Source organism: Morone saxatilis, unplaced genomic scaffold, assembly GCF_004916995.1.
Source record: "Morone saxatilis isolate NCDOM2014 unplaced genomic scaffold, NCSU_SB_2.0 Contig7, whole genome shotgun sequence".
Classification (NCBI taxonomy): domain Eukaryota; kingdom Metazoa; phylum Chordata; class Actinopteri; family Moronidae; genus Morone; species Morone saxatilis.
In genome coordinates, this window is record NW_023340246.1 from 9700399 (window position 1) to 9722803 (window position 22405).

The 22405-nt window shown below is 40.6% G+C and overlaps 2 protein-coding genes across 2 annotated transcripts in view; both read right to left on the reverse strand.

Moving 5' to 3' along the window:
* itsn2a (intersectin 2a) overlaps positions 1–9047 on the reverse strand; it is a gene marked incomplete in the record, with an annotated part of 37143 nt that extends 28096 nt beyond the window's left edge. The window contains 2 exon segments of the mRNA XM_035678221.1: positions 2595–2666; positions 8909–9047. Coding sequence (XP_035534114.1) covers positions 2595–2601 — 7 coding nt within the window.
* A 989-nt stretch (positions 9048–10036) lies between these two features.
* Positions 10037–21587, reverse strand: LOC118340614. Its single transcript, XM_035678683.1, has 3 exons — positions 21450–21587; positions 19204–19325; positions 10037–18864 (listed from the first exon to the last, which is right to left on the reverse strand). Exon 3 carries the CDS (start codon positions 18817–18819, stop codon positions 10627–10629), a length of 8193 nt encoding a protein of 2730 aa, XP_035534576.1. The 5' UTR covers positions 18820–18864; positions 19204–19325; positions 21450–21587; the 3' UTR covers positions 10037–10626.
* Positions 21588–22405: the final 818 nt, after the last annotated feature.

Below are 22405 nucleotides of genomic sequence, written 5' to 3' on the forward strand. Positions count from 1 at the left end.
ACACACACACGCACGCACGCGCGCGGCACACACACACACACGCACACACACACACGCACACACAATCTCTGAGGAATGACACAAAGCTGTGGCAGAGCAGTCTGAAGATTAAATGTGAAAACTATAGAGTTAAAAGGGAGGAAGATTAATTTTTTTAATATAATCAGAAACTGACAGCTGTTGGCCTCACACAGAGATGTCTGTTTGTTAGCAAACACTCTAGCAGATTGCCTTGAGCTGGTTTCAATATCCAAACAAACTCTACCCTAAACTACCACGGTAGCACCTGTTCATGTATGTGCTTTTTCCCTGACAAAGCCAGCGTTCACAGCTCGCTGTGCCCGACCTAGTTTTCGGCATTGTCAGCAAATTGCAGCCATAAAAGAAGGAGAAAGTAATTAATCTCGCACCGAGATGTGAATATTCTTCGCATTGTCTTGTTGGCTTTGATGGACCTCATTCAGAAGCCATTGTAAGTGAGAAAGGGAGGTGATATTTAGCACAGTGCCACTGGGACATGTAGCAAGCGTGGCCACATCAACAGGCCTGTCAGTTGATTCGGCGCCTGTACAGTATCAGTGAGGGCTGAGCGCTCTGTGAATAAGTGGGGCACTGCAAAGCTTCTTACACAGCAATGTCAGAATCCATAGGGGTCTTCTGTGGGTTGATACTTGGGTTGCAAACATATGGCCACTCAGTGTGAGACCAGATAAAGAAGTGCCAAATTTTAGAATATGTAGCATGTCAAAGCTAATTATAGTAAGCCTTTTAAGCTATGGGATTTAACAGTTTTGGAAAAAAAGGACAGCAAATTGGCTTGAGGACATGAGTCAGTCTGGATCTTAAATACTTTTTTACATTTTTTTTACATACATATTTTTAATTCTTTCAGTGGGAACCTTGTTGACATTCTGGGAAACTTATTCACTTTCTTGCCAAGAGTTAGACAACAAGGTTGATACCGCTCTGTCTGCACAGTAAATATAAAGCTGGAGCCAGGAGACAGGACAGACAGCATTAAGAACGAAAAAGAGGGGGGAAAGCTTTGACTGTTCAAGACTATCCCAGTAAATCAGAATTTGCTCTTCAGTTGTTTGGCTGGAGAAAAATATTCAAATAAAAAGATATCACTATAACTGACATGTATCCATCCTGTCATACACTGAACACATACAAGCAGCTTCCTGCACAGCAAACCTAGAACACAAACTCTCGGCGAACAGACGAGAGCACTTCGGCCAATATTGAGACAATATAGCACACAGTCCATCCACAGGAAAAAAAAAAACCTGCAGCATGCAATCGCTTCCACAGCAACAACGCCTGTGCAGAATTTAAACCCACTGTACCACAGTTCACCTCCCGAGCAGCTGCGACACAAAGAGCCTTGTGTGGTTTTACTTCCCTTTGTCAGCCAGTGTGCTGTTGTCTAGGTTGCTGCACAGTCCTCGGGAGACGCTGGAGTCAAACCTCCAGACACCCAGTGCCAGCCTTCTAGGGGGAAAACACATCACTGCTTTCATAAAGTATTTACATATCAAACGCTTCACCTGGGGAGGACAAGTTGATGTCTCAGATAGGTACAGTGGATCAACGGTCTCTGCACGCTGCAGCATTTCAGTCAACACACACACTCCTTTCCTTCTCCTGGAGTGCTGCATACTGTTCAACTGTTTTGCGAATGTGTGATGACTTTACAATTGCCTTGTTACAGATGCGCCGTGTTCATGAGGTTGCAATAACGCAAAGAGCTCAGCCTCCCGTCGCTATGTTTCCATGGAGAAACTCATCACGTACTAATGTTATGTTTCCGAATTGCTTTCTCCCAGTGTCCATCTACTGGATGGGATTACAGCGGAGAGTGTAGTTGTGGGGTTTGGCATTTTGTTAAACTGCAGAATTAGTCATGTGGACAAGATGCATCCGACACACACAAACACACACACACTTTCTCGGAAGCATTTCCCATAGAGGCCCTTAAGGAGCAGCAACTACTGTTCTATGATCAAAGGCTGGAAACAAGAGGATTAACACGCGCATACACACACACACACACACACACACACACACACACACTATTGAGCAATTATGTCCACACCAAGGACAAAAGAGATACATCATTTTCAAGACTTCGCACAACAGTAACAGAGGCAGTCCCCCACACAAAAGACATACACCAAAATAGCTCATTATTTGCATAACATGTATTAACAATGATTACTCCTTCAAGCCCTTGTTGCTGCAGAGGTTTTTACAACATGTCATTTCTTGCAAAATGTTAGGGGAACAAAGACGGGTTGAGTTGAAGTCTGACACCAGATCAATATCCCATTCAAACAGTTCAAACATCAAAAACATTGTTACGGACTGAAACAAACGCACCTTTGAGTCTTGACAGGACGAAGACCACAGGAACAACACAACTGCTATTTATTGGTCAACTCTGCCTCCCTGCATCTGCCCTCTTTCTTCCTCATCGATCTGTTCCCTTCAAGTTAATTTCCACCCTGACCACTCTTCCCAAGGTGCATACTTAGCCTCCCACGGACAAACACATCATGACAAAACACAGGACAAAAACAAAGTGTTCTTACCATTCATGGCTGCAGGTGGAGAGCGCGGGCAGAGAGGGAAGTCCTCTACTCAGCTGGCTAGCTCTCAGACATCTGCAGGGAAAGAGAGAGAAAGAAAGATGTGAGTGTGATTGTGTGTGTGCGTGTGTGCCACGGAGCAGCGTGTATGAGTGAGGAAACGCAAGCATGCGTGTGCGAATGAGGGAGAGAACAGAGAGGACGTGAATGCGTGCGAGAGGGGAGAAAAATCTCATCGGCTTGGTCACAATGCAAGGAAAGCACGGCTAACATGATGAGGGATGACAGAGCAAGGGAGGGACAGAGGAGGGGAAATAAAGAGAAAGGAGGGGGACACAATGACAATGAGAAAGAGAGAGAGAGAGAGGGGAGGATGAGCGGAACAGAAGGAATGGCAGAGATACGGACAATGCCAGCAGGGAGAAGTAGGCATGAGGAGGACAGACAGCTGAGGGACAGAGGAGGGGGAAATGATGGTGGTCAGGCAGGAAGCAAGCATTCATCACTGTCCCCTCTCAGATCACAGATACGCACAGTCTTCTGCAAATCTTGGTGTATCTTTATTTCTCCAGTGTTAATACGTCTGTCATTATGACTTTAACTGCAATTACCATTTAATTAGGCTTTGAAATATTTGCATTATTAGGAATGTAACTATGTGGAATCAGGAACATAAGTATTTATTTAAGTAGGATCGTTCGAGGCGGTATGATCAAAAATTTTCTGGCGGTTTCACTGTATATCATGGTGTTTTTTGGCCTTCATATAGGTTTGTTCTACTATCAGGAGCGCATAGAACAACAAGTGTAACACAGCTTCCTTTTCAAAAACTAAATATTGAAAGATATTGAAGCATAAACACTGTAAACTGACATAAAATACTCAAAATATTCAAAGAGTAAGAAACCAATTGTCAGAAACTGTGCCATGGTGTTTTGCCCTGTTAATGAGAGTTGTGGGTATGGGCGTGCAGTTAATAGATCTCCTCCTCTTTACACACATATTTGTTTTATAACTATTTGCCTCAGGAATGTAAGTATTTTCCATATTCAGAATGTAACTATTTGTTTTATTACAGATAGAAATATTTCTTATTAGGAATATACATATTTGCCTGGTTCAGGAAAGAAACATTTGTCTTAATAAGAATATAAACATTTGCCCATGCATGCTGTAAAACCAGTCCTATGTATTTGGGTTTTCATTGTCCCGCACCCCTGACACGTAAAACTGTAAAACTGTCTTCTCTATTGTTTCCTGTCCTCATGATTTTTCTTGCTATTTACCGCTTTTCCTTTACCGTTGTTGCTGAATTATTTTCCAGGCCAATTGCTCTGGCAATACACTTCCCATATTCTTGATCACTCATGCTTACAACATCTTCAAATTGAAAATGCATACTTATTTACTGGGAGGTCGTTTTTTTCATTTTCCATCCGAAGCTGAGTTTTTCTGTTCCTGCAGTTTCTCGCATCATTATTTTAGCAACTCTTTCAATCCCGTTCTTCCGATTCTGTTAGTCTGTCCACTCACACTTACCCTTTTACTTCCTCTCGTTTCATCTATCTATCTGGAAGCCTATAGCTTACAAGCGAGGTTTTTCCTCCGCTGTGCTTCCTGTCAGGTCTAAGCAATCTCCTCTCTGCTTTCCCCAAATCATTCCTTCACACTTTTTTTTTTTTTACCTCACTTCACTCCCCACTCTGTCTTTTCCATTTCAGCTCCCCTATTTCTTATTTATCTCTCACTCGAACATGCATCCCCTCTTATATGACTCCCACCCAATTTCTTTCATCCCCTCCTCTCTCCTCTCCATCACTGATGTTCCTCTTTTGTGGGTGAATTCCTAGAGGGGTGGACTGTGGTTGGTGTACTATAAATCATCCTCTGCACATGCCGACACTGTCAATTACTTAAGAGCAATGAACCGTTCACTGTAGCGCACGTCATTGCATGCACTGAATATATGCGCTAGTGCATGTGTGCGAGCTCACACGACCGATAAACAAACACATACACACAAGCAAACAATAAAAGGCACTCCAAGTCCAAAATCATAAATCCATCGAGGTAAATACAAACAGATATGTGCAGACAATACAAAGGCAGCACTTAATCAAAGACAATCCTGTTAATTATATTAAAGTTACACAAACTTTACGCATCTTCATTTGTCACCGCATCAGGACTTGGTTTAGACACTGTATACACCTTTAGTTCTTCTTAACTACTAGTATTTATAGCTAGCAATGCAGCTAACTGAGCTCTCACTAGGTCATAATTTGAGACTTGTGGTTTGTTTTTTGTGAAATCTTTGTCTCTGTCAGTTCAGATTTGTCGACTATATTTCAGATGATCCCTTTCACTGTTCGCTCTATGGGTCATATCAGCAAGGTCAATTTGTTCAGTTGGGAGCAGATCTATGTTCCCAGGGTCCTAGGCCCCCAGTCTCCTAGGCCCCCAGTCTCCTAAGTCCCCAGGCCTTAGTACTGGGGGACATAGGACACTGGGAACATAGGAATGACTCTAGTTCAGTTAACTATGCAACAGTTACACCTGGCAGTTACTTGGTCTACATTTTTATTAATAATTCATTTCTATGCAAAAATCTATTTGAGCAACCTGTTTTAATTCAGTGATAAATCGAAATTTAAAAGTCTATCTTATCTACAATAATTAAAGCCTTGTCTGTAACTCACTGTAGGCTTATGTTACATAATAAACCTCTACCAGGGTTTCAAATTACACAAGACCAATAAATAGGTTACTTGGTGAACTATTACTTTTGTATTTGTTTTTCTCTTGTATAATAGCAGAAATGGAATATAAGATTCATGAGTTTTGTTTTCGTGAGTGTACAATCACCTGAAAATAAGAATTGTTGTGTCCTTACCTTAAAGTGAGACGTTTCTATCTACAGAGGGAGGGGGAGTACTCTTCCACAGAACCTGTCATGTTGCACTGCCTTTTTTCTACAGCCCCGAATGGACAAACCAAACACTGGACCTTGATAGGGCCTTGCTATGAAGGGGAATGTGAGGCGAGGGGTATTCAGTTGGCTGCAACCTCACCGCTGGATGCCACTAAATTCTTCACACTGTACCTTTAATAACTCCTGAGCTATGCAGGTCTACGTGTATATACACTGTATGTGTGCGCCTTCTGCAAACACTTTGTATGACACTTTTGCACCCTGAGGTGTGTGTGTGGTTTCAAATAGATTCTATCTTCTATTGGCTATGTTAGAGAGCTTTCTCTGTTCAAACACGGACACATCCTGGATTAAAAAAAAACAGAGAGAGAATCAACACAAGGCACACAAAGCCACCCTAGTACTGGAAAAGTAAACTCATCTGTGTTCATGTACTATTTCATATATTTTAATAGCTGACACATAAACCATCAAATATTAGAAATACTTAGTGTACTGATTATATTATACTTATGCACAAGTTCCACACTAATGTAGGTGTATGCATTGCAGACACAAAATCTTTATGAATACGATAAACAAGCAAGAGCGGGGCCAAGATGACTGACAGTATCTACTGCATTTTCCATGCTGTACTGTCGGATTGTTTGCTGCTGGAAATCTTGCCTCTCCGAAGCTCCAGCTTTTCATCCCGCCGTTGAGTGCGGCAGTGTGAACTACAGCATTTACACTTTTGCCCTCAGATGCAATCAGACAGCACAGCATACAAACTAGTTCATTTTGAGCACACTGACACCTTAAGCCCTCAAAGTTTTTGTTATATTGTGGAACAAGTGGAAAGAGGCTATGCTAAAAAACTAAAACAACATAGAAGCAACAGCAGTTCTGGAATATGTTTTCGATTTCAAAAGCGGGAGAGAAAGACTATAAATCATCTAAACTTTGGTTTATTTTGAAAAAAACTGTCTTTACTCAATATCCACTGCCTAACCTTTCAACCTGTTATCACATGACAGATGTTCCATGCTTAGATTACGCAATCAAAAGGAACACCTAGAGTAGTCTGCTGTGTGCACTGAGATCCTGAAGGTGACACAACAACACAACGTACATACACAATGCATTGAGGGTGGTTGACCAATTAGGGTCCACACCACATTTATGCCCTGGGGCCCACTAACAGCTTAATCTGGCCTTGCGTGTGATGGCAACTGAGCTATCTACATGACAAAAAAAAAGGTAGGTAAACAGTGAGTTAAGCTTGTCTCGTCAACATGCTATTCCAAGGTCAACAATAAACTTTCAGTCACATGTTTTAATGTGATTAAGGCTGGAAACAGAGTAACTAGTCTACTATTACATTTCCCACTGCTTCTGGATCTGTTGCAGTGGCAAAATCCAGAGCCAAACAGCCAAGACATCCTTCTCCCTCCAGCCCTGATGGTATATTGACGTATAAAAATACTACATGTAGCACTTTGAAAGTTTGTGATTTGGGGAAAAGTGTGAGACACTTTCAGGGCCAGCGGTTTGCTGACCCACTGCACCGAGGGAGAAAATGAATCAAAGAACCTTTGACTCCGGCCTGCATGCTGATTGACACCTGTGTGCGCCACACTGGCCCGGTCGGATGTGCGTATCAATGCGTCGGCCTGTGTGCATGAGTGTGTCTGACACACACTCCTCACACAGAGGGGGACCCTGTTCTAGCAGACACAGCCCAGGAAGCTTTGCTGAGCCTGAGGAAGAAAGACGCCTGTGTATGTGTGTGTGTGTTGTGTGTGTGTGTGCGCTTGTATTTTCTGCCTATTCCCAAGAGCACAGAAACACATACAGATACAAAGACATCCACACACCTTCCTCTGTTGTGCTGCAGGTGAAAATCGGGGATGCTTCCACCAGAAAAGTCGGCCTTATATTTATCCTTTTGATACATTTGTGGGTCAGCTCGAGCGATGAATGATTCACCAAAGCCTCTTTCACTTTCTTTACACTCCCCAGCCCCAGCCCTCAGCAGCTTGTCCTACCTCAGCTTCTCACTTATATACCTCTGGCACAAGATTCTTACTCTTGACTCCAACAATAAAGCCAAACTGCCCTCAATACAGCATTCCCATTCATGCTGATGTGACTGTCATATAAAAATGCTCCCTGAAACAGCTTCCACCTTAAACACACCAACGGATCCATGTTTATGTACATTTACGTGCATCTGCGTATTATGCAATGCTTTCTTTCTTTCTTGGCAGGTGGATATGCAACAGTCCCTGCAGGGACGAGCCCAGACGTCACTGGAAGTGCAATTTAGATGGACTTTGCCAATTCAGCAAAGAAAGCCTCCTCCTTGTGTTTTCACAGAGAGCAGCAGAACACACACACACACACACACACACACACACACACTAAGCAATCTCTATAATTAGTCTATGCTGCAGTGAATGAACACGCGCATGGATAAACTGCTAAATTTGGTCAAATCATCTCATAGAAGAATAAGAAAACACTGCACTGATGGTCAACAATCTAAAAAGGTCTGATAACAGCTTTAAAGCTCGGGTACAGTGAGATCAACGCAGCACAGGACAAACAAGAGGTCAGGCTTGTGCTGTATTTTAAATGCTGTATAAAATATGGGTTTAAATGTGTCCCCTTTAAGACAAAAAGACGGCATGTGATAAAATACTACAAACTACATTAAGGTCACTGTGTGCTGGGTCCAGTAAGGCGACCACAGACACTCCCCTATGGGCAGCTCCAGAAATATCACAGTCATTTCTTTTTCTCAAGATAAGGATATTATTAGTTAGACTGAATATTCTGGTGAATGTTTAAATGGCAGTCTGTCAGTGAACGCACCTTCTCTGTGAATGGCAAATTTACTTCTGAGAAACAGGGTGAATAACCTCTGGAGTTATGTTTAAATGGCATAAAACAATAAAGCCATTGTCTAGTGCCTATTTCTGCCTAGTTTTGAATGTGTTTGCTCTAAAAAAAAACAGACATCCAGCATCCATCATCACATACAATACACTCACTGACAATGTATTATCTTAAAGACAAGGCAATTTATAGCAGACAGCCCTTATATGGATATAAAACAGACTTCTCTTTAAATGTAAGTTGGGGTATTTTGTTAAAATTTATATTTTCTAATGAATACGTCTGACGAGGTTTTTCTTTTTTCCAACCATATGGTGTGTTTTCCATCTTAAGCGCAGACAAAAAGCTATCACTCAGGGTTTACTGACAGGTGTCACATCAGATTTTCTCGTCAACCCTTAAAAACCTGCAACAGATCTCCTGCAGTGGAGAAAACACAGTTAACATGCTACACCGTTTCGTCTTTTAAATGTATCATTTAACAGAGCAGGACATCCCAATTTACCTTCCAGGAAAAGGTTCAAATAAAACACAAAAGGTCAGCAGCGACAGTGTCCGGTAGGTGCTACTGCTCGTCCCGTCCTGTGCAGCGTTTAAATGGTTTGCGGTGGTTTACCTGTTGCGGTAGAACTGCGGTGGAGATCCGACATCCAGGCTGGCAAATGAAGCTACTGAAGAGGGAGGACCCGATCCAGCGGTCGGGGAGGGTGTGGACTGGGAATGGGCGTCTCCACAGAGTAAAGTCACACAGACTTTACACGAAACACTTCCGGACATGTTTTCAAAATAAAACCATTTTTGGGGGGGTTAATGCCACAAGATGAGACGGTAAGGTTCTACAGCCCATATATTTTTAAACAAAAAACAACTTCTTACATTTGTAATTCAGTGATTCACTCTTTGGGCTTTTTTAACCACAGCATCATTTTCCAATAGCCTTCCAAGTTAAATTGTGTTTACTCCAGATAGGCATTTTAAACAAACACTGGCACTGTCCTCTTTCCAGTGCTTGTTTTCAGACAGCTGGAAAATTAAGTATTTTTATTTCTTTTTTTATTCAACATTCCTTTTTATTTATCTTACCAAGTACATTTTAGGATATGTCTTTGTACTAATACTATATAACATCCTCAGTAGTACATTTTATGTGGATCTGACCAAAAAATAAATGGTAATTATTTCCAATGACTCTTCTGTAACACAAAACACGCAGGCTGTTCATGTAAGAGCACTCTTTTCTCATGTATTTTTTTTGGCCAGGGTGTCCACTTTATTCACTTTCAGTACTTTTATTTTGAAAAGCACAACTCCTTGACCTTGGACCTTGGTGATGTTTTTACAGTACAGTTGAACAGCACTGCTATATGCACACTAATTACTAAGATGCACGTGTACTTGAATGGCTAAAGTCAAACATTATTTTGTAATTAGAACCTATGCCTTTGTAAAGTCTGGGAGGTCTTTGCTGCCTACAAAGGAAACTGCTGGTATGTAGCACCACCAATAGCCCACTTCCAGTACTACACAGGACAGCTGGTGTTCAATGATCTAAAAGCAGTGAGCAATATTTATCAGCACCACACTAGGCAAATATGGTACAGGTTGAGAGTATAAAACACAGAAGTAGACAGGATGCTTTTAAATGTTTATATAACACACTCATCTCCATCTATTTACAGCTTCTTAAGATGTTTTTGTAATATACAAAATCTTCTCATTTACATTGTAAGTAAGCATTTTTTCCTCTTGAAAAATAAAACAAAGAATAACTATTACTGAAGTCAAGTTATTATTGAAGTTAACAGAACATAAGAGAGAACAAGCATTTTAACAGACTAAAACGTCTTAATACAAAAATGTATTCACAAAAAATGTCCATCAACAGAGTCAGGTTCAGTGTCAAAACAATTCTCAAATTCTGATAAATCTCAACTGAAGCTGACAAAAAAAAAAAAAATCATAAAAAAAAATTCAACTGTGGCATAAGCCCTTTGCATTCAAACATTTTAGTCATACCCAGCCATCTTTTTGGGCTTGAACACACAGCTCCATTTCTTAAGAGTTAAACAATGAGCGTTTGACAGGATATTTTTCTGCAGCATTAAAATTAGTCATCAACTACATTCTTCCCCAACACAAACCAGTTTTCATAGCAAATATGGCATCTAATAGCATCTGTTTAGTGTAAAACACCCCTGCCTCTACCAGCGATTATTCAGCACATTAAGGATCCCATTCCTGTTTGATGCCCACTTCACTTTCGGGGTATGACTCAACTCCGTAATGGAATGAGTCAACAGGCACATTTTCTTGCTCTTCTTTGATCATTGTACCGTCACTGACCTCACCTATGGTTACCATGGAGTATTCTGGGGATTCTGGTGCTTCACTTGAAGCTGAATACTTCACACCTGCAGTGTCCAATTCGGTTCTTATGTTACTCGTAATGTTTGGACATACAGCTAGCATAGCGTGTTCTTCAGAGACTTGTGGTTGAGCTAAGATGTAATACTGGACAGTCTGATTTTCTGATCCGGTTTTTATGTTTCCAGAGATTGGACACAGAGTCATAATTGTATATCCAAGGGGTGCTGCAGGTTGAACTGAAGTGTTTGACTCTGTTTTTACATCATAATGTGGATGATATTTTTCCTCAGTGTCCGGTTCTGGTTTCATATAGCCTCCCTGGAGAGGACGACCACAACCTACACCCGCTAGACTCTCATTCATCTGCACATTCATTGGCAAATGACCAGTTGGGGACTTTGGGTCATCAAGGGACCAAAGGTCTTCGTTAGTTTTGACACCACTGAGAAAACTGATGCGATTGACATCTGAATGGTATTTCACTTGGCGTACGCAACTACCTGCATTTTTTTTCTTGTCTGGCTTTTCCTGGGAATCATTTATACATTTATTTTGTTGTCTGTTCTCGCAAGGACTTTGTAAATTCCTGGGAGGAAACACAAACGGCAATCTGAAGACCACATCTGCTTTGTCTCGTTTTTTACGATATCGCTTGACTAAGGCTTGGACTTTGGAGGCAGTAGTTATGGAAAATTCCAAGCGCCTGTAATATTGTGAGCTAAGATCAAAGTTATAGTCAAGGATGTCAAACAGAGTACCTGGGAAATACTGTCCTCCCATTGAAGTTATGAATTTATGTATCTCTGCAACTACAACTGTGGTCAATAGCTCTAAGTCCAGTCTTTCTTTGCCTTCTGATTTCGACGTCAAGTCTAGATCCAAACCTATCTCTGTGCAAATGGGATAAGGGTTTACTTTAGTCCGAAGTTTCTTTGATTTTATGACACTTGTATTTTGACTTGGTGTCTCTCTCTCTCTTTTCTCCTTTGTTTGCAATGCCAGCTTTCTTTTTTGGATAGTTTCCTGCCAGTCACTTCTCTGTACGGCACTTTCCCGTGTCACTTTACCTACATATCCAGGCTGCCTGTGAGATACTGGCCGAATAACAAAAACTTCACTGAACCAGTCGATCCCGAGGTCTTTTAGTGCCGTCTCTCTGCGGAACATCTGCACAAGATCTACGTCTCTGTCCTGCATGCCGATGTTGAAGTTGTGTTCCAGGAGTGCATAAATGATCTTACTTTTTGTTCCACACAATTTCTTCGCAAAATTAGCCACTTCAGTGACAACCCCGCGAGTCAAGACATGTGTGTCAAGTTTATCTTTTGGTCGGTCTTTGTCCACACACAACTTCAAACCTATTTTCTTGCAGTGAGGGTAACTGTCCATTAGTGTTTTCTCTGTAGTTGAGAAGGTAGAGGATGGATCCTTTGTAGGCTTGTGTTCTGTGCTGTTTACATCAAAAGAGTGTGTGTCCGTTATGGCATGTGGACGAGGATGATGCATGTGGCCGACGTCAAATTCATCCAAGCGAAGCTGATGATTTCGGTCTTCAGAGCATTTGGGGCAATACTCAGTTTTCTCATAAGTAGGTTCTTGTATGCAGCTCATGTCAGGGAGTTCAAAAGGCATGGTCTTTTTTCTTGACAGTGACCTAATTTTAGTCATAGTTAGCTGTGCAAAGGCACTGCGATACAGATCATTTTTAAAATTAAGATCAAAATTATACTCCAGTATCTCTGTGACAAAATGCTTTGTGCCTGATAGCAGTGCTGTAGCAAAAGTGTTAAATTCAACCATGATGCCATTGGTCAGTAATTTGGGATCAAGATTTTGCTTTACTCCAGATCCTACGTTGAAATCAATTCCCAATTTCTTGCATCTGGAGTAAGAGTAAAGTGGGCAATGTTCTTCATGAGGCACTGAGAGGATTCGCCGAATATTATTGGCCCGCAATTTCCACAGCTCGATATTGAGTGCATTCTGGTGTTCAGTTTCAGTGGAACTCTCTACATTTTGGTCTTTGATTTCTGCCTGGGAAGAACCAGCACTGTATGCATCTGAATTTGTGTTGTTCTGGCAATCCAATTTTTCAACTGTTGACATATCTTTTCTTGTGCCCTTTAATTTCTTGAAAGCTTTCACACAGGTAGATAGATTTCTTTTCTCCATTACAGCAGGAATTCGTGCAAGAAGATTCTCGGCAAGGTCAGAATCTCCACTTTGCAAATCACAATCCAAGTTGTGTCTGAGGATGTCAACGCAAATCTGCTCAAATGTTCCACACAACTTGTCTGCAAAGTTTGTCAGTTCAGTCATTGCTCCATTGGTCAATTTGTTTATGTCCAGTTTTTTGTTCGGTTGCCCATTTTTTACATGTAGCTTCAGACCTATTTCCTTGCACACGGGATAAAGATCCTCATTCTTGTGTGAAGTAAGTTTTTTAGTCTCATTTGAATCAGGAGGACACACACGAGCAACGTCACTGCCCCCACTCTTCTTTGTCATTTTTATTGATGGCATGGGTACAGGAAGTTCAAAAACCTCATTTGAGAATTTGACTGCATCTTCACAACTTCTCAGCTGTCTTACCCTCTTCATAATTTCACATGCAAAAATATTCCTATGGTGCTGACTCTGCAAGCCGAGGTTGAAGTTGGACTCGAGAATCTCCATGACGAAATTCTTCTGGGATGAATTAATTGCCATGGCAAAATTAACAAGTTCAAGCAGAACAGCATTGCTGAAACAGTCAACACTGATGTTTTGCTTTGGACCAAATCCAACATTGAATTCAAGGCCGAGTTTCTTGCACCTGTAGAACGGACCAAACTCTTTGCTTAATGGAGAGAGGATTTGTTCTACTCGGTTAGAACGCAACTTCCACATGTTGGTCTCTGTTTCTGTTTCCACTTGTTCCATGTCACATTCATTTGGGACATTTATTGGAGTTTGTGTTTGCTCTTCACCTCCACAAAGCCTTTTTTCATCAAGTTGACTTGCAAATGGTGGGTTCACAGTTGGTAAAGTGGATGAGACATCAGTGGAGTTGAAGAAAAAAGGATGAATATCCAGGCAACTTGATTCTGATCCACTAGCAATATCTGGGTTTTCTAAGTGATCTTGATTACCAGTGCTTCCTGCATCTGTGACTTCATCTGAGTCTAAATCAGACTCTCCTAAAGGACAAGTGTAGTCGTTCTCTGTTCCTATTTCTTTGTGTTTCATGTCACCTTCATTTGACACATTTCCTGGAGTCTGTGTTTGCTCTACACCTCCACAAAACCCTCTTGTATCAGGTTGACTTCCAAATGGAGAGTTCATATTTGAATTTACAGATGGTGAACTGGATAAGATGTCACTGGAGGTGAGGAAAGGTGCACGATTGCCCAGACAACTTGATTCCGATTTGCTAGCAGTGTGTAGGGAAGAGTTTGCATGTGCCTTGGGATCAAAAACAAATGGTAATCTGAAGACCTCGTCAGCTCCGTCTCCTTTTTCACAATATTGCTTGACCATGGTTTGGATTTTGGTTGCAGTATCTATGGAAAATTCCCAGCGCCTGTAATATTGTGAGCTAAGATCAAAGTTATAGTCAAGGATGTCAAACACAGCACGTGGGTAATAGTGTCCAACTTCCTGAGTTGCAAATGTATGCATCTCCAACACTACAGCTCTGGTCAATAGCTTCAAGTCCAGTTTTTCTTTCTCTTCTGATTTTGATGTCACGTCTAGATCCAAACCTATCTCCGTGCAAATGGGATAAAGGTCTCCTTTACTCCAAAGATTTTTCTTTGATTTTACAACACTTGCATTATGAGTTGGCAGTGTGGCTCTTTCCTCTTTTGTTTGCAGTGCCAACTTTCTTTTTTTGATAGTTTCCTTCCTTTCACTTCTATGCATGGCAGATTCCCGTTTCACTTTACCCACATATCCAGGTGGTCGGTGCAAATATGACTGAATAACAAAAACTTTATTGAACCAGGCAAGCCCGCCATCATTTTGTTTAATCTCTCTGCGGAATAGCAGTGCAGGGTTTAGGTCTCGACCGTCCATGCCAATGTTGAAGTTGTGTTCAACGACATCATTAATGACTTTATTATTTGTTCCACACAATTTCTTGGCAAAACCAGCCACTTCCATCATAATCCCGCGTGTCAAGACATGCGTCTCAAGCTTATCTTTTGGTTGGTCTTTGTCCACACACAAGTTCAAACCGACTTTCTTGCAGTAAGGGTAATTGTCCATAATTGTGTGCTCTGTTGTTGAGAAGATAGAAGATGGATCCTTTGTAGGCTTTTGTGGTGTGCAGTTTACATTAGCAGAGACTGTGTCCGTCACAGCATGTGGACGAGGATGATGCATGTGACCAGCGTCAAATTCATCCTGATGAAGCTTATGATTTCGGTCTTCAGAGCATTTGGGGCAATGCGTAGTTTTCTCACAAGTAGGTTCTTGTATGCAGCTCATGTCAGGGAGTTCAAAAGGCTTTTTCATTCGAAACCAACTGCCGCTGGAGGATCTTCTATGTAGATTCCTTACTCTAATTTTTTCCATAGTTTGCTCCGCAAAGGCATTGCGGCACTGCTCATTTTTAAATTTAAGATCAAAATTATGCTCTAGAATCTCTATGATGAAATGCTTTCTGGCTGATAGCAGTGCTGTCGCAAAAGTGTTCAATTCGACCATGATGCCATTGGTCAGTAATTTGGGATCAAGATTTTGTTTTGCCCCAGATCCTACATTGAAATCAATTCCCAATTTCTTGCATCTGGAGTAAGAGTAAAGTGGGCAATGTTCTTCATGAGGTACTGAAAGGATTCGCTGAATATGATTGGCCCGTAATTTCCACAGCAATAAATTGTGCTCATTTTTGTGTTCAGTGTCAGCAGAACTGGCTACATTTTGGTCTGTGATTGCGGCCTGGGAAGAGCCAGCACTGTACGCATCTAAATCTGTGTTGTTCTGCAAATCTTGTTTGGCCATTGTTGAGCTATCTTTTCTTCTGCGCTTTAATTTCTTGCAAGATTTTGTGCAGGTTGATAGATTCTTTTGCTCTATTACCGCAGGAATTCGTGCAAGAATATTCTTGGCAAGGTCAGAATCTTCACTTTGTGAATCCAAATCAAAGTTGTGTCTGAGGATGTCAAGACAAATTTGCTCAAATGTTCCACACAACTTCTCTGCAAAGTTTGTCACTTCAGTCATTGCTCCATTTGTCAGTTTGTTGATTTCCAGTTTTTTGTTTGGTTGACTATTGTTTACATGTAGCTTCAGACCCATTTCCTTGCACAAGGGATAAAGATCCTCATCCTTGAATGAAATACATTCTTTAGTTTTGGCATGTAAATTAAGTTGGCACATGGGAGCAACATTACACTTCTCCATTCTTGATATGCTGCCGAGTTCAGGAATGACACTGCCCACACTCTGATTTGTCATATCTATTGATGGGATGGGACCAGGAAGTTCAAAAACCTCATTTGAGAATTTGACTGCATCTTCACAACTTCCGAGCTGTCTTACTCTTTTCATTATTTCACATGCAAAGACATCCCTATGATGTTGACTCTGCAGGCCAAGATCAAAGTTGTACTCAAGAATCTCCATGATGAAATTCTGCTGGGATGAATTAATTGCCAAGGCAAATTTAGCAATTTTAAGCAGAACAGCATTAGTCAAAGAGTGAACACTGAGGTTTTGCTTAGGGCCAAATCCAACATTGAATTCAAGACTGAACTTCCTGGTCTTGAAGAATGCACTAAACTCAGTGTTTAGTGCAGAGAGGATTTGTTTTACACGGTTTGCACGCAACTTCCACATGTTGTGCTCTGTTCCCATTTCCTTTTGTTCCATGTCACATTCATTTGGTGCATTTCTTGGAGTCTGTGTTTGCTCTTCCCTTCCACAAAACCCCTTTTCATCAGGTTGACTTGCAACTGGTGGGTTCACTTTTGAGTTTACAGTTGGTAACGCGAATGAGTCGTGAGTAGTAATACTTGATTTTGATTCTTTAGGGATGTCAGAGCTTGTTGGATTTTCCAAGTAATACTGATTGCCATTGGCTCCAAGGGATCCTGCAGGTTCACCTGGAACTAAATGCTTGACATCCCCAGTGTTTGACTCTGCTTTGACATCATCATTATGTGAATGATATTGTTCCTCAGCGTCCAGTTCTGTTTTTTTATCGGCATAATGTGGATTGTACTCCTCCTCCTCTTTAATCTGTATGTTTCCCTGGAGAGGACTACCAGAGCCTACACTCACTAGGCTCCCATTCATCAGCACATTCATTGTACATGGATCTGTTAGGGAATTTATGTCATCATTATGGGATGAAGGTTCCTCGTTAGTTACATCTGAATGGCATCTCACTTGGTGCTCACAACTACCCTTATTGGTTTTCTTGTCTGCTTCTTTCTGAGAATACTTTTTATCATGACCATTTTGTCTCTTCTCTACAATCCTTTGTGAAGATTTGGGAGCAAATACAAATGGCAATTTGAAGACCTCATCAGCTCCGTCTCCTTTTTCACAATATTTCTTGACTGTGTTTTGGACTTTGGTTGCAGTATCTACGGAGAACTCCCAGCGCCTGTAATATTGTGAGCTAAGATCAAAGTTACCATCAAGGATATCAAACACAGTGCGTGGGTAATAGTTTCCTACTTCCTTAGATGCAAATTTATGTATCTCACAAACTACTGCTGTGGTCAATAGCTTCAAGTCCAGTTTTTCTTTCTTTGTTGATCTTGATGTCACGTCTAGATCCAAACCTATCTCTTTGCAAAAGGGATAAAGTTTTCCTCTTCTTTGACGTTTGGTCTTCAATATGATGTCACTTGTATTATGACTTGGCAGTGTATCTCTTTTCTCATTTGTTTGCAGAGACATCCTTCTTTTTTTGATAGTTTCCTGCAAGTCACTTCTCTGCGTGACAAATGCCCGTTTCTGTTTTCCAGGTTGTCTTGGATGTGACTGAATAACAAAAACGTCATTGAGCCAGGCAGACCCGCTGACATTTAGTGCATTGAATGAGTACATGATCTGTACAGGATTTAGTTCTTGGCTGAAGCTGAAGTTGTGTTTAAGGACATCAACAATGACTGTACCTTTTGTCCCACACAATTTTGAGGCAAAACTATTCACTTCATTTACAATCCCGAGTGTCAATACACGTCTGTCAAGTTTATCCTTTGGTTGGTCTTTGTCCACACATAACTTTAACCCTATTTTCTTGCAGCGAGGGTAATTCATTGCTGTCTCCTCTGTTGTTAAGAAGGTAGACAACGGACGCTTTGCAGGCTTCGGAGCTGTGCTGTTTGCATCAGCAGAGACTGTGTCAGTCATGGTATGTGGATGAGGATGATTCAAATGACCAGGGTCAGATTGATCCTGACGAAGCTTTTGGTCTTGATGGCATTGAGGGCAATATGTAGTTTTCGCTCCCATAGATTCTTGAATGCACTTTGTGTCAGGGAGTTCAAAAAACATTTTCAAACGATGAACACTGTTTTTTTTATGGTTATTCATTGTTTTAATTTTTGACATAGTTTTCTGTGCAAAGGCACTGCGAAGCAGCTCATCTGTCAAATTAAGATCAAAATTATACTCCAGTATCTCTGTAATGAAAAGCTTTCTGGCTGATAACATTGCCGTAGCAAAAGTGTTCAATTCAGCCATGACGGCATTGGTCAGTAATTTGGGATCAAGATTTTGCTTTACTCCAGATCCTACATTGAAATCGATACCTAGTTTCTTGCATCTGGAATAAGGATAAAGAGGGCAATGTTCTTTATGAGGTATTGACAGGATTCGCTGAATATTATTGGCCCGCAAATTCCATAGCTGCAAATGTTGCTCATTATGGGGTTCAATGTCAGCAGAACTCCCCACCTTTTGGTCCATGATTGCTGCCTGGGAAGGACCAGCAGTGCATGCATCACCATTTGGGTTGTTCTGGCAATCCAGCTGTTCCATTGTTTCTCTTCTCTTTTCCAGTAGGTTTTTTAAATCAGACTGTCTTCTGCAGGTGTCCCTGTTATCCATCTTCAGTTATCTTCTTCTTGGTCTTCTATGTCTTCCTTTTCTGTACTTCAGGAGAAGAAAAAAAGAGAATTTATACTATATATGTATATATGTGTGTGTGTGTGTGTGTGTGTGTGTATATTTATGTGTATAAGCCAGGCCTACATGATCCAAATGTATTTTATGTAATATTTATCGGACTAAAAATAGACTTTTTACACTTCTAGCTTCTCAAATGTGAGTTAAGAGCCTGTCCACGCGAATATGCGGCCTCACCCAATAAGATGTTGTTTTGAAAAAAATCTCCATTTATGGTTTTTTCCTGAACAGGTAGATATGTGTCTACTATTGTGTTTGGAGTCTGCATCTAAAATAGCTCTATTAGGAAGCCAGCTTGCTACATACCTCATCGAACATGATTCAGCTTATGTAATAGTTCTTCCAACGTGGCTGGCCCACACTGTGTGTCTGCATCCTAGTTGGACACCCTTTAATCAGCGATGGGATGGTGTTGGTACAGTGCAAACCTGAATGAAACAAAGTTTCAATGTGTGTTAGCTCACGTATGCCATCGCTTAAAATAAACAAAACTAAAAAACTGAATATTAAGCTAGCAGTTTGCCAAACATGAACAAAAAGTGTGCACCTTTTCCACTGAGCACGACCATTACCATCATGTTCACCACCTGCTCTCGCTGAATTCAATACATGACTGAATACTCCATCTTTAACGCAATCAACACCATCTTCCATTGACCCATACACACATAGAAACCACATTGCCCACTGTTGTTCAATGGAGCAATGTGTCAGGGATACCATGCCTCCTAATGAATCAGTGATTCCCACAGGCTTCACTGGGACACACCGCCTAGGGGGGCTATTTCACAAAAGCAGAATTAAGAAATCCGGAATAACTGAAAAGGGCAGTATATCAATTATGCTGCTGAAATAAAAATCCAAGGGCTGGTTTCACAGACAGGACTTAGACTAAGCCAGGAGTAGGTGTTAGTGTTTTAACCTTTCATGAACGCGGTTTAAATTGCTTCTTGAAGTATGACTCATTATACAGTGTCTAAAAGGGTATGACTCACTCAACTTTTTCCCATGGTGTACTGTTAAAAAAGCAAACAAATTCAGTGCAATCATTAACTACCATAAAACCTGACAGAAGAAGAAGAAAGCAACCAACGAAACCACATTTGTGACCATCACCGCAGTTTCTACGATATTCTATGAAATGTAGCTTTTCCATTACAATGTTTTTGTTTAGACACTGATGGTGCCGCGCTGTATTGTACCTCTTTATATAGACTGTAAGATATTCCAAAGTGGGTTCATTTTTGAGAAAAGTTTGAGAACCACGGCACTACATCACTGATGCCAGGCAGCGCTAGGATTCAGTCAGACACTTGAGAACTACTAAAAACACCTCAATTCTTTTCGTGCACGATAATAGTTTGCATTACAAGGACTCTAATAATGGACTATATTTGACTAAAAAAAATAACCAGAGCAAACCTGCTTTCCCAGCACAGATACTTGGCCAGTAAGAAAGGAGTTATTTATTTTTACACAGAGTTATTTATTTTTAAAGGACCAGTGTGTAGGATTTAGTGGCATCAAGTGGTGAAGTGGCAGATTGCAACTAACTGAACACCGCTCACGTCTGTATTTGACGACCTGGGAATGAGAATGAATGGACTGGTTGTGAAGTCTGTAGGAGAAACTACGGTGGCTGTGAAAATCCAAAAGGCCCTTTTTTTACAGCCACTGTTTGGATTGTCAGTTCCTGTAAATGGCGACACATGGCATCTGTAGACTCATTTTAAAGGGAACGAAAACACAATAAAGTAAATATACACTAATAAAACAACACCTATGAATATTTAATTCAATTTCTGCCAATAGATCCTCCCTAATATTACATACTGAAACTTTAATCAAGTGATAAAAAGTGTCCTCATTGTGATATATCAATGTCATATCAACATGTTCCTAACAGTAAAATATTATAAAACAACCCAGCTGCGAAATGCTATTCCCTGTTGATTGGTTTCAGCATCTTTTTAGTAAGAAACATCCAAAAGGAGCTCAAATGTCGGTTTTTTTAAGCGATTTTATCGGGTCATAACACGCCTGCAAGATGGCGGCGGCAAAGACAGTATATGGCAAACAGTATAGTAATATCTGTTGCCTCAATAATTGCCATCGTCCATTTACCACTGTAATATACATGTTTTAACATAGCTATATTGTCATATTTCTCTGTAGCACTGTAACAGTGTAAAGTAGTGCAGTAATAGTGAAGTCAAGTGGAGAGAACACATGCACTGTAATAACTGTGTAGCTAGCTTATTTATCCTCAACATGTCGACCTTTAACGTATCAAAACACTCACTTTATGTACAATGTCGAAGCAGGAAAAACATAATTACGTCGCACTGCAAGTTCAGAACTTAAATATATTACTTTTGTTCATATACATAGAATATATGGATACATATCAGCTATTGTTTGAGGGGCACTAATTGTGCATTTTTTGGCACATCCAACATGGTCGGAAAAAGAGGTCCAACCATGGATTTCTTCGAGAAAAGCACACTCAATTAAATGATCGGAAACATAAGGAAACAGTCTGGTACACGTACCTAATGTGGGCTGAACAAACACTGTATTGTTCTTCTCACTTGCAATGTCTTAAATGAATCAAGACTTTAACTTATACGAGCTAATAGTCCTGTTTGTTTTCAGGAGCTGCAGAAGCGAAATTATCGAGGAGCTTCTTCGCCTGATCTTGACAATTTCGGCCGACTAAAGGCAGCAAAGGCGTATTGCTGCCCCCCGCAGGTTATTTGGAGAACTCCATTGGATGAGTTAAATAGTTATGCAGGGTCCAGTGCGATGGGGACAAAATGCAGTTTTTTATTGTTCTGATTTCAGTGAATGAAAATGAAACTTAAGACACTTCCATTGTCATTATTCATCAGTTTTATAGTGTTCATCTACATGAACATGAGCAGTAACACATGTATTTAATACAGTAAGTTACATTTCTTAAATTACAGTGGTCAACACTGACTGAAATTGAAAAAGTGGTTATGCCTTTTACATGCAATATTCAACCCCATTGAATTGATCTGTTTTAAAATGAACAGACACTTTAGCCACATTTATGTGTAGTAAGGTATTATTTCTCTTAAATCTCATATATTCTTAAGGTTAAATGAAATAATTACAATATTTTAAAAAAAATGCTTTGGGAATTGTAATTTCTGTTTGCACTACATCTGCAGGATATAATTATGTAGACATACTGTTACATCATATACCCTATAGTAAAGTCTTCACCTGAATTTAGTTTTATTCTTATACTTTTATTTATTGTATCTCTGCATTTATAGGCCATATCTTGTTTGTTTTCTATCCCCTAAGTTCGAGAAAAAACAAAGCAAAAGTGCCCCTTTTCGATGCCCCTATTGTCGATGAAGTGCCCTTTAGGGTGGCCCAATGTGCCAGACAGCATGATAAAGTGCCCTCTAGGGTGCCTTCCATAAATACATCAGGACTTTCCACAGGCTGGTGCCCCACCACATACAGCTGGTGC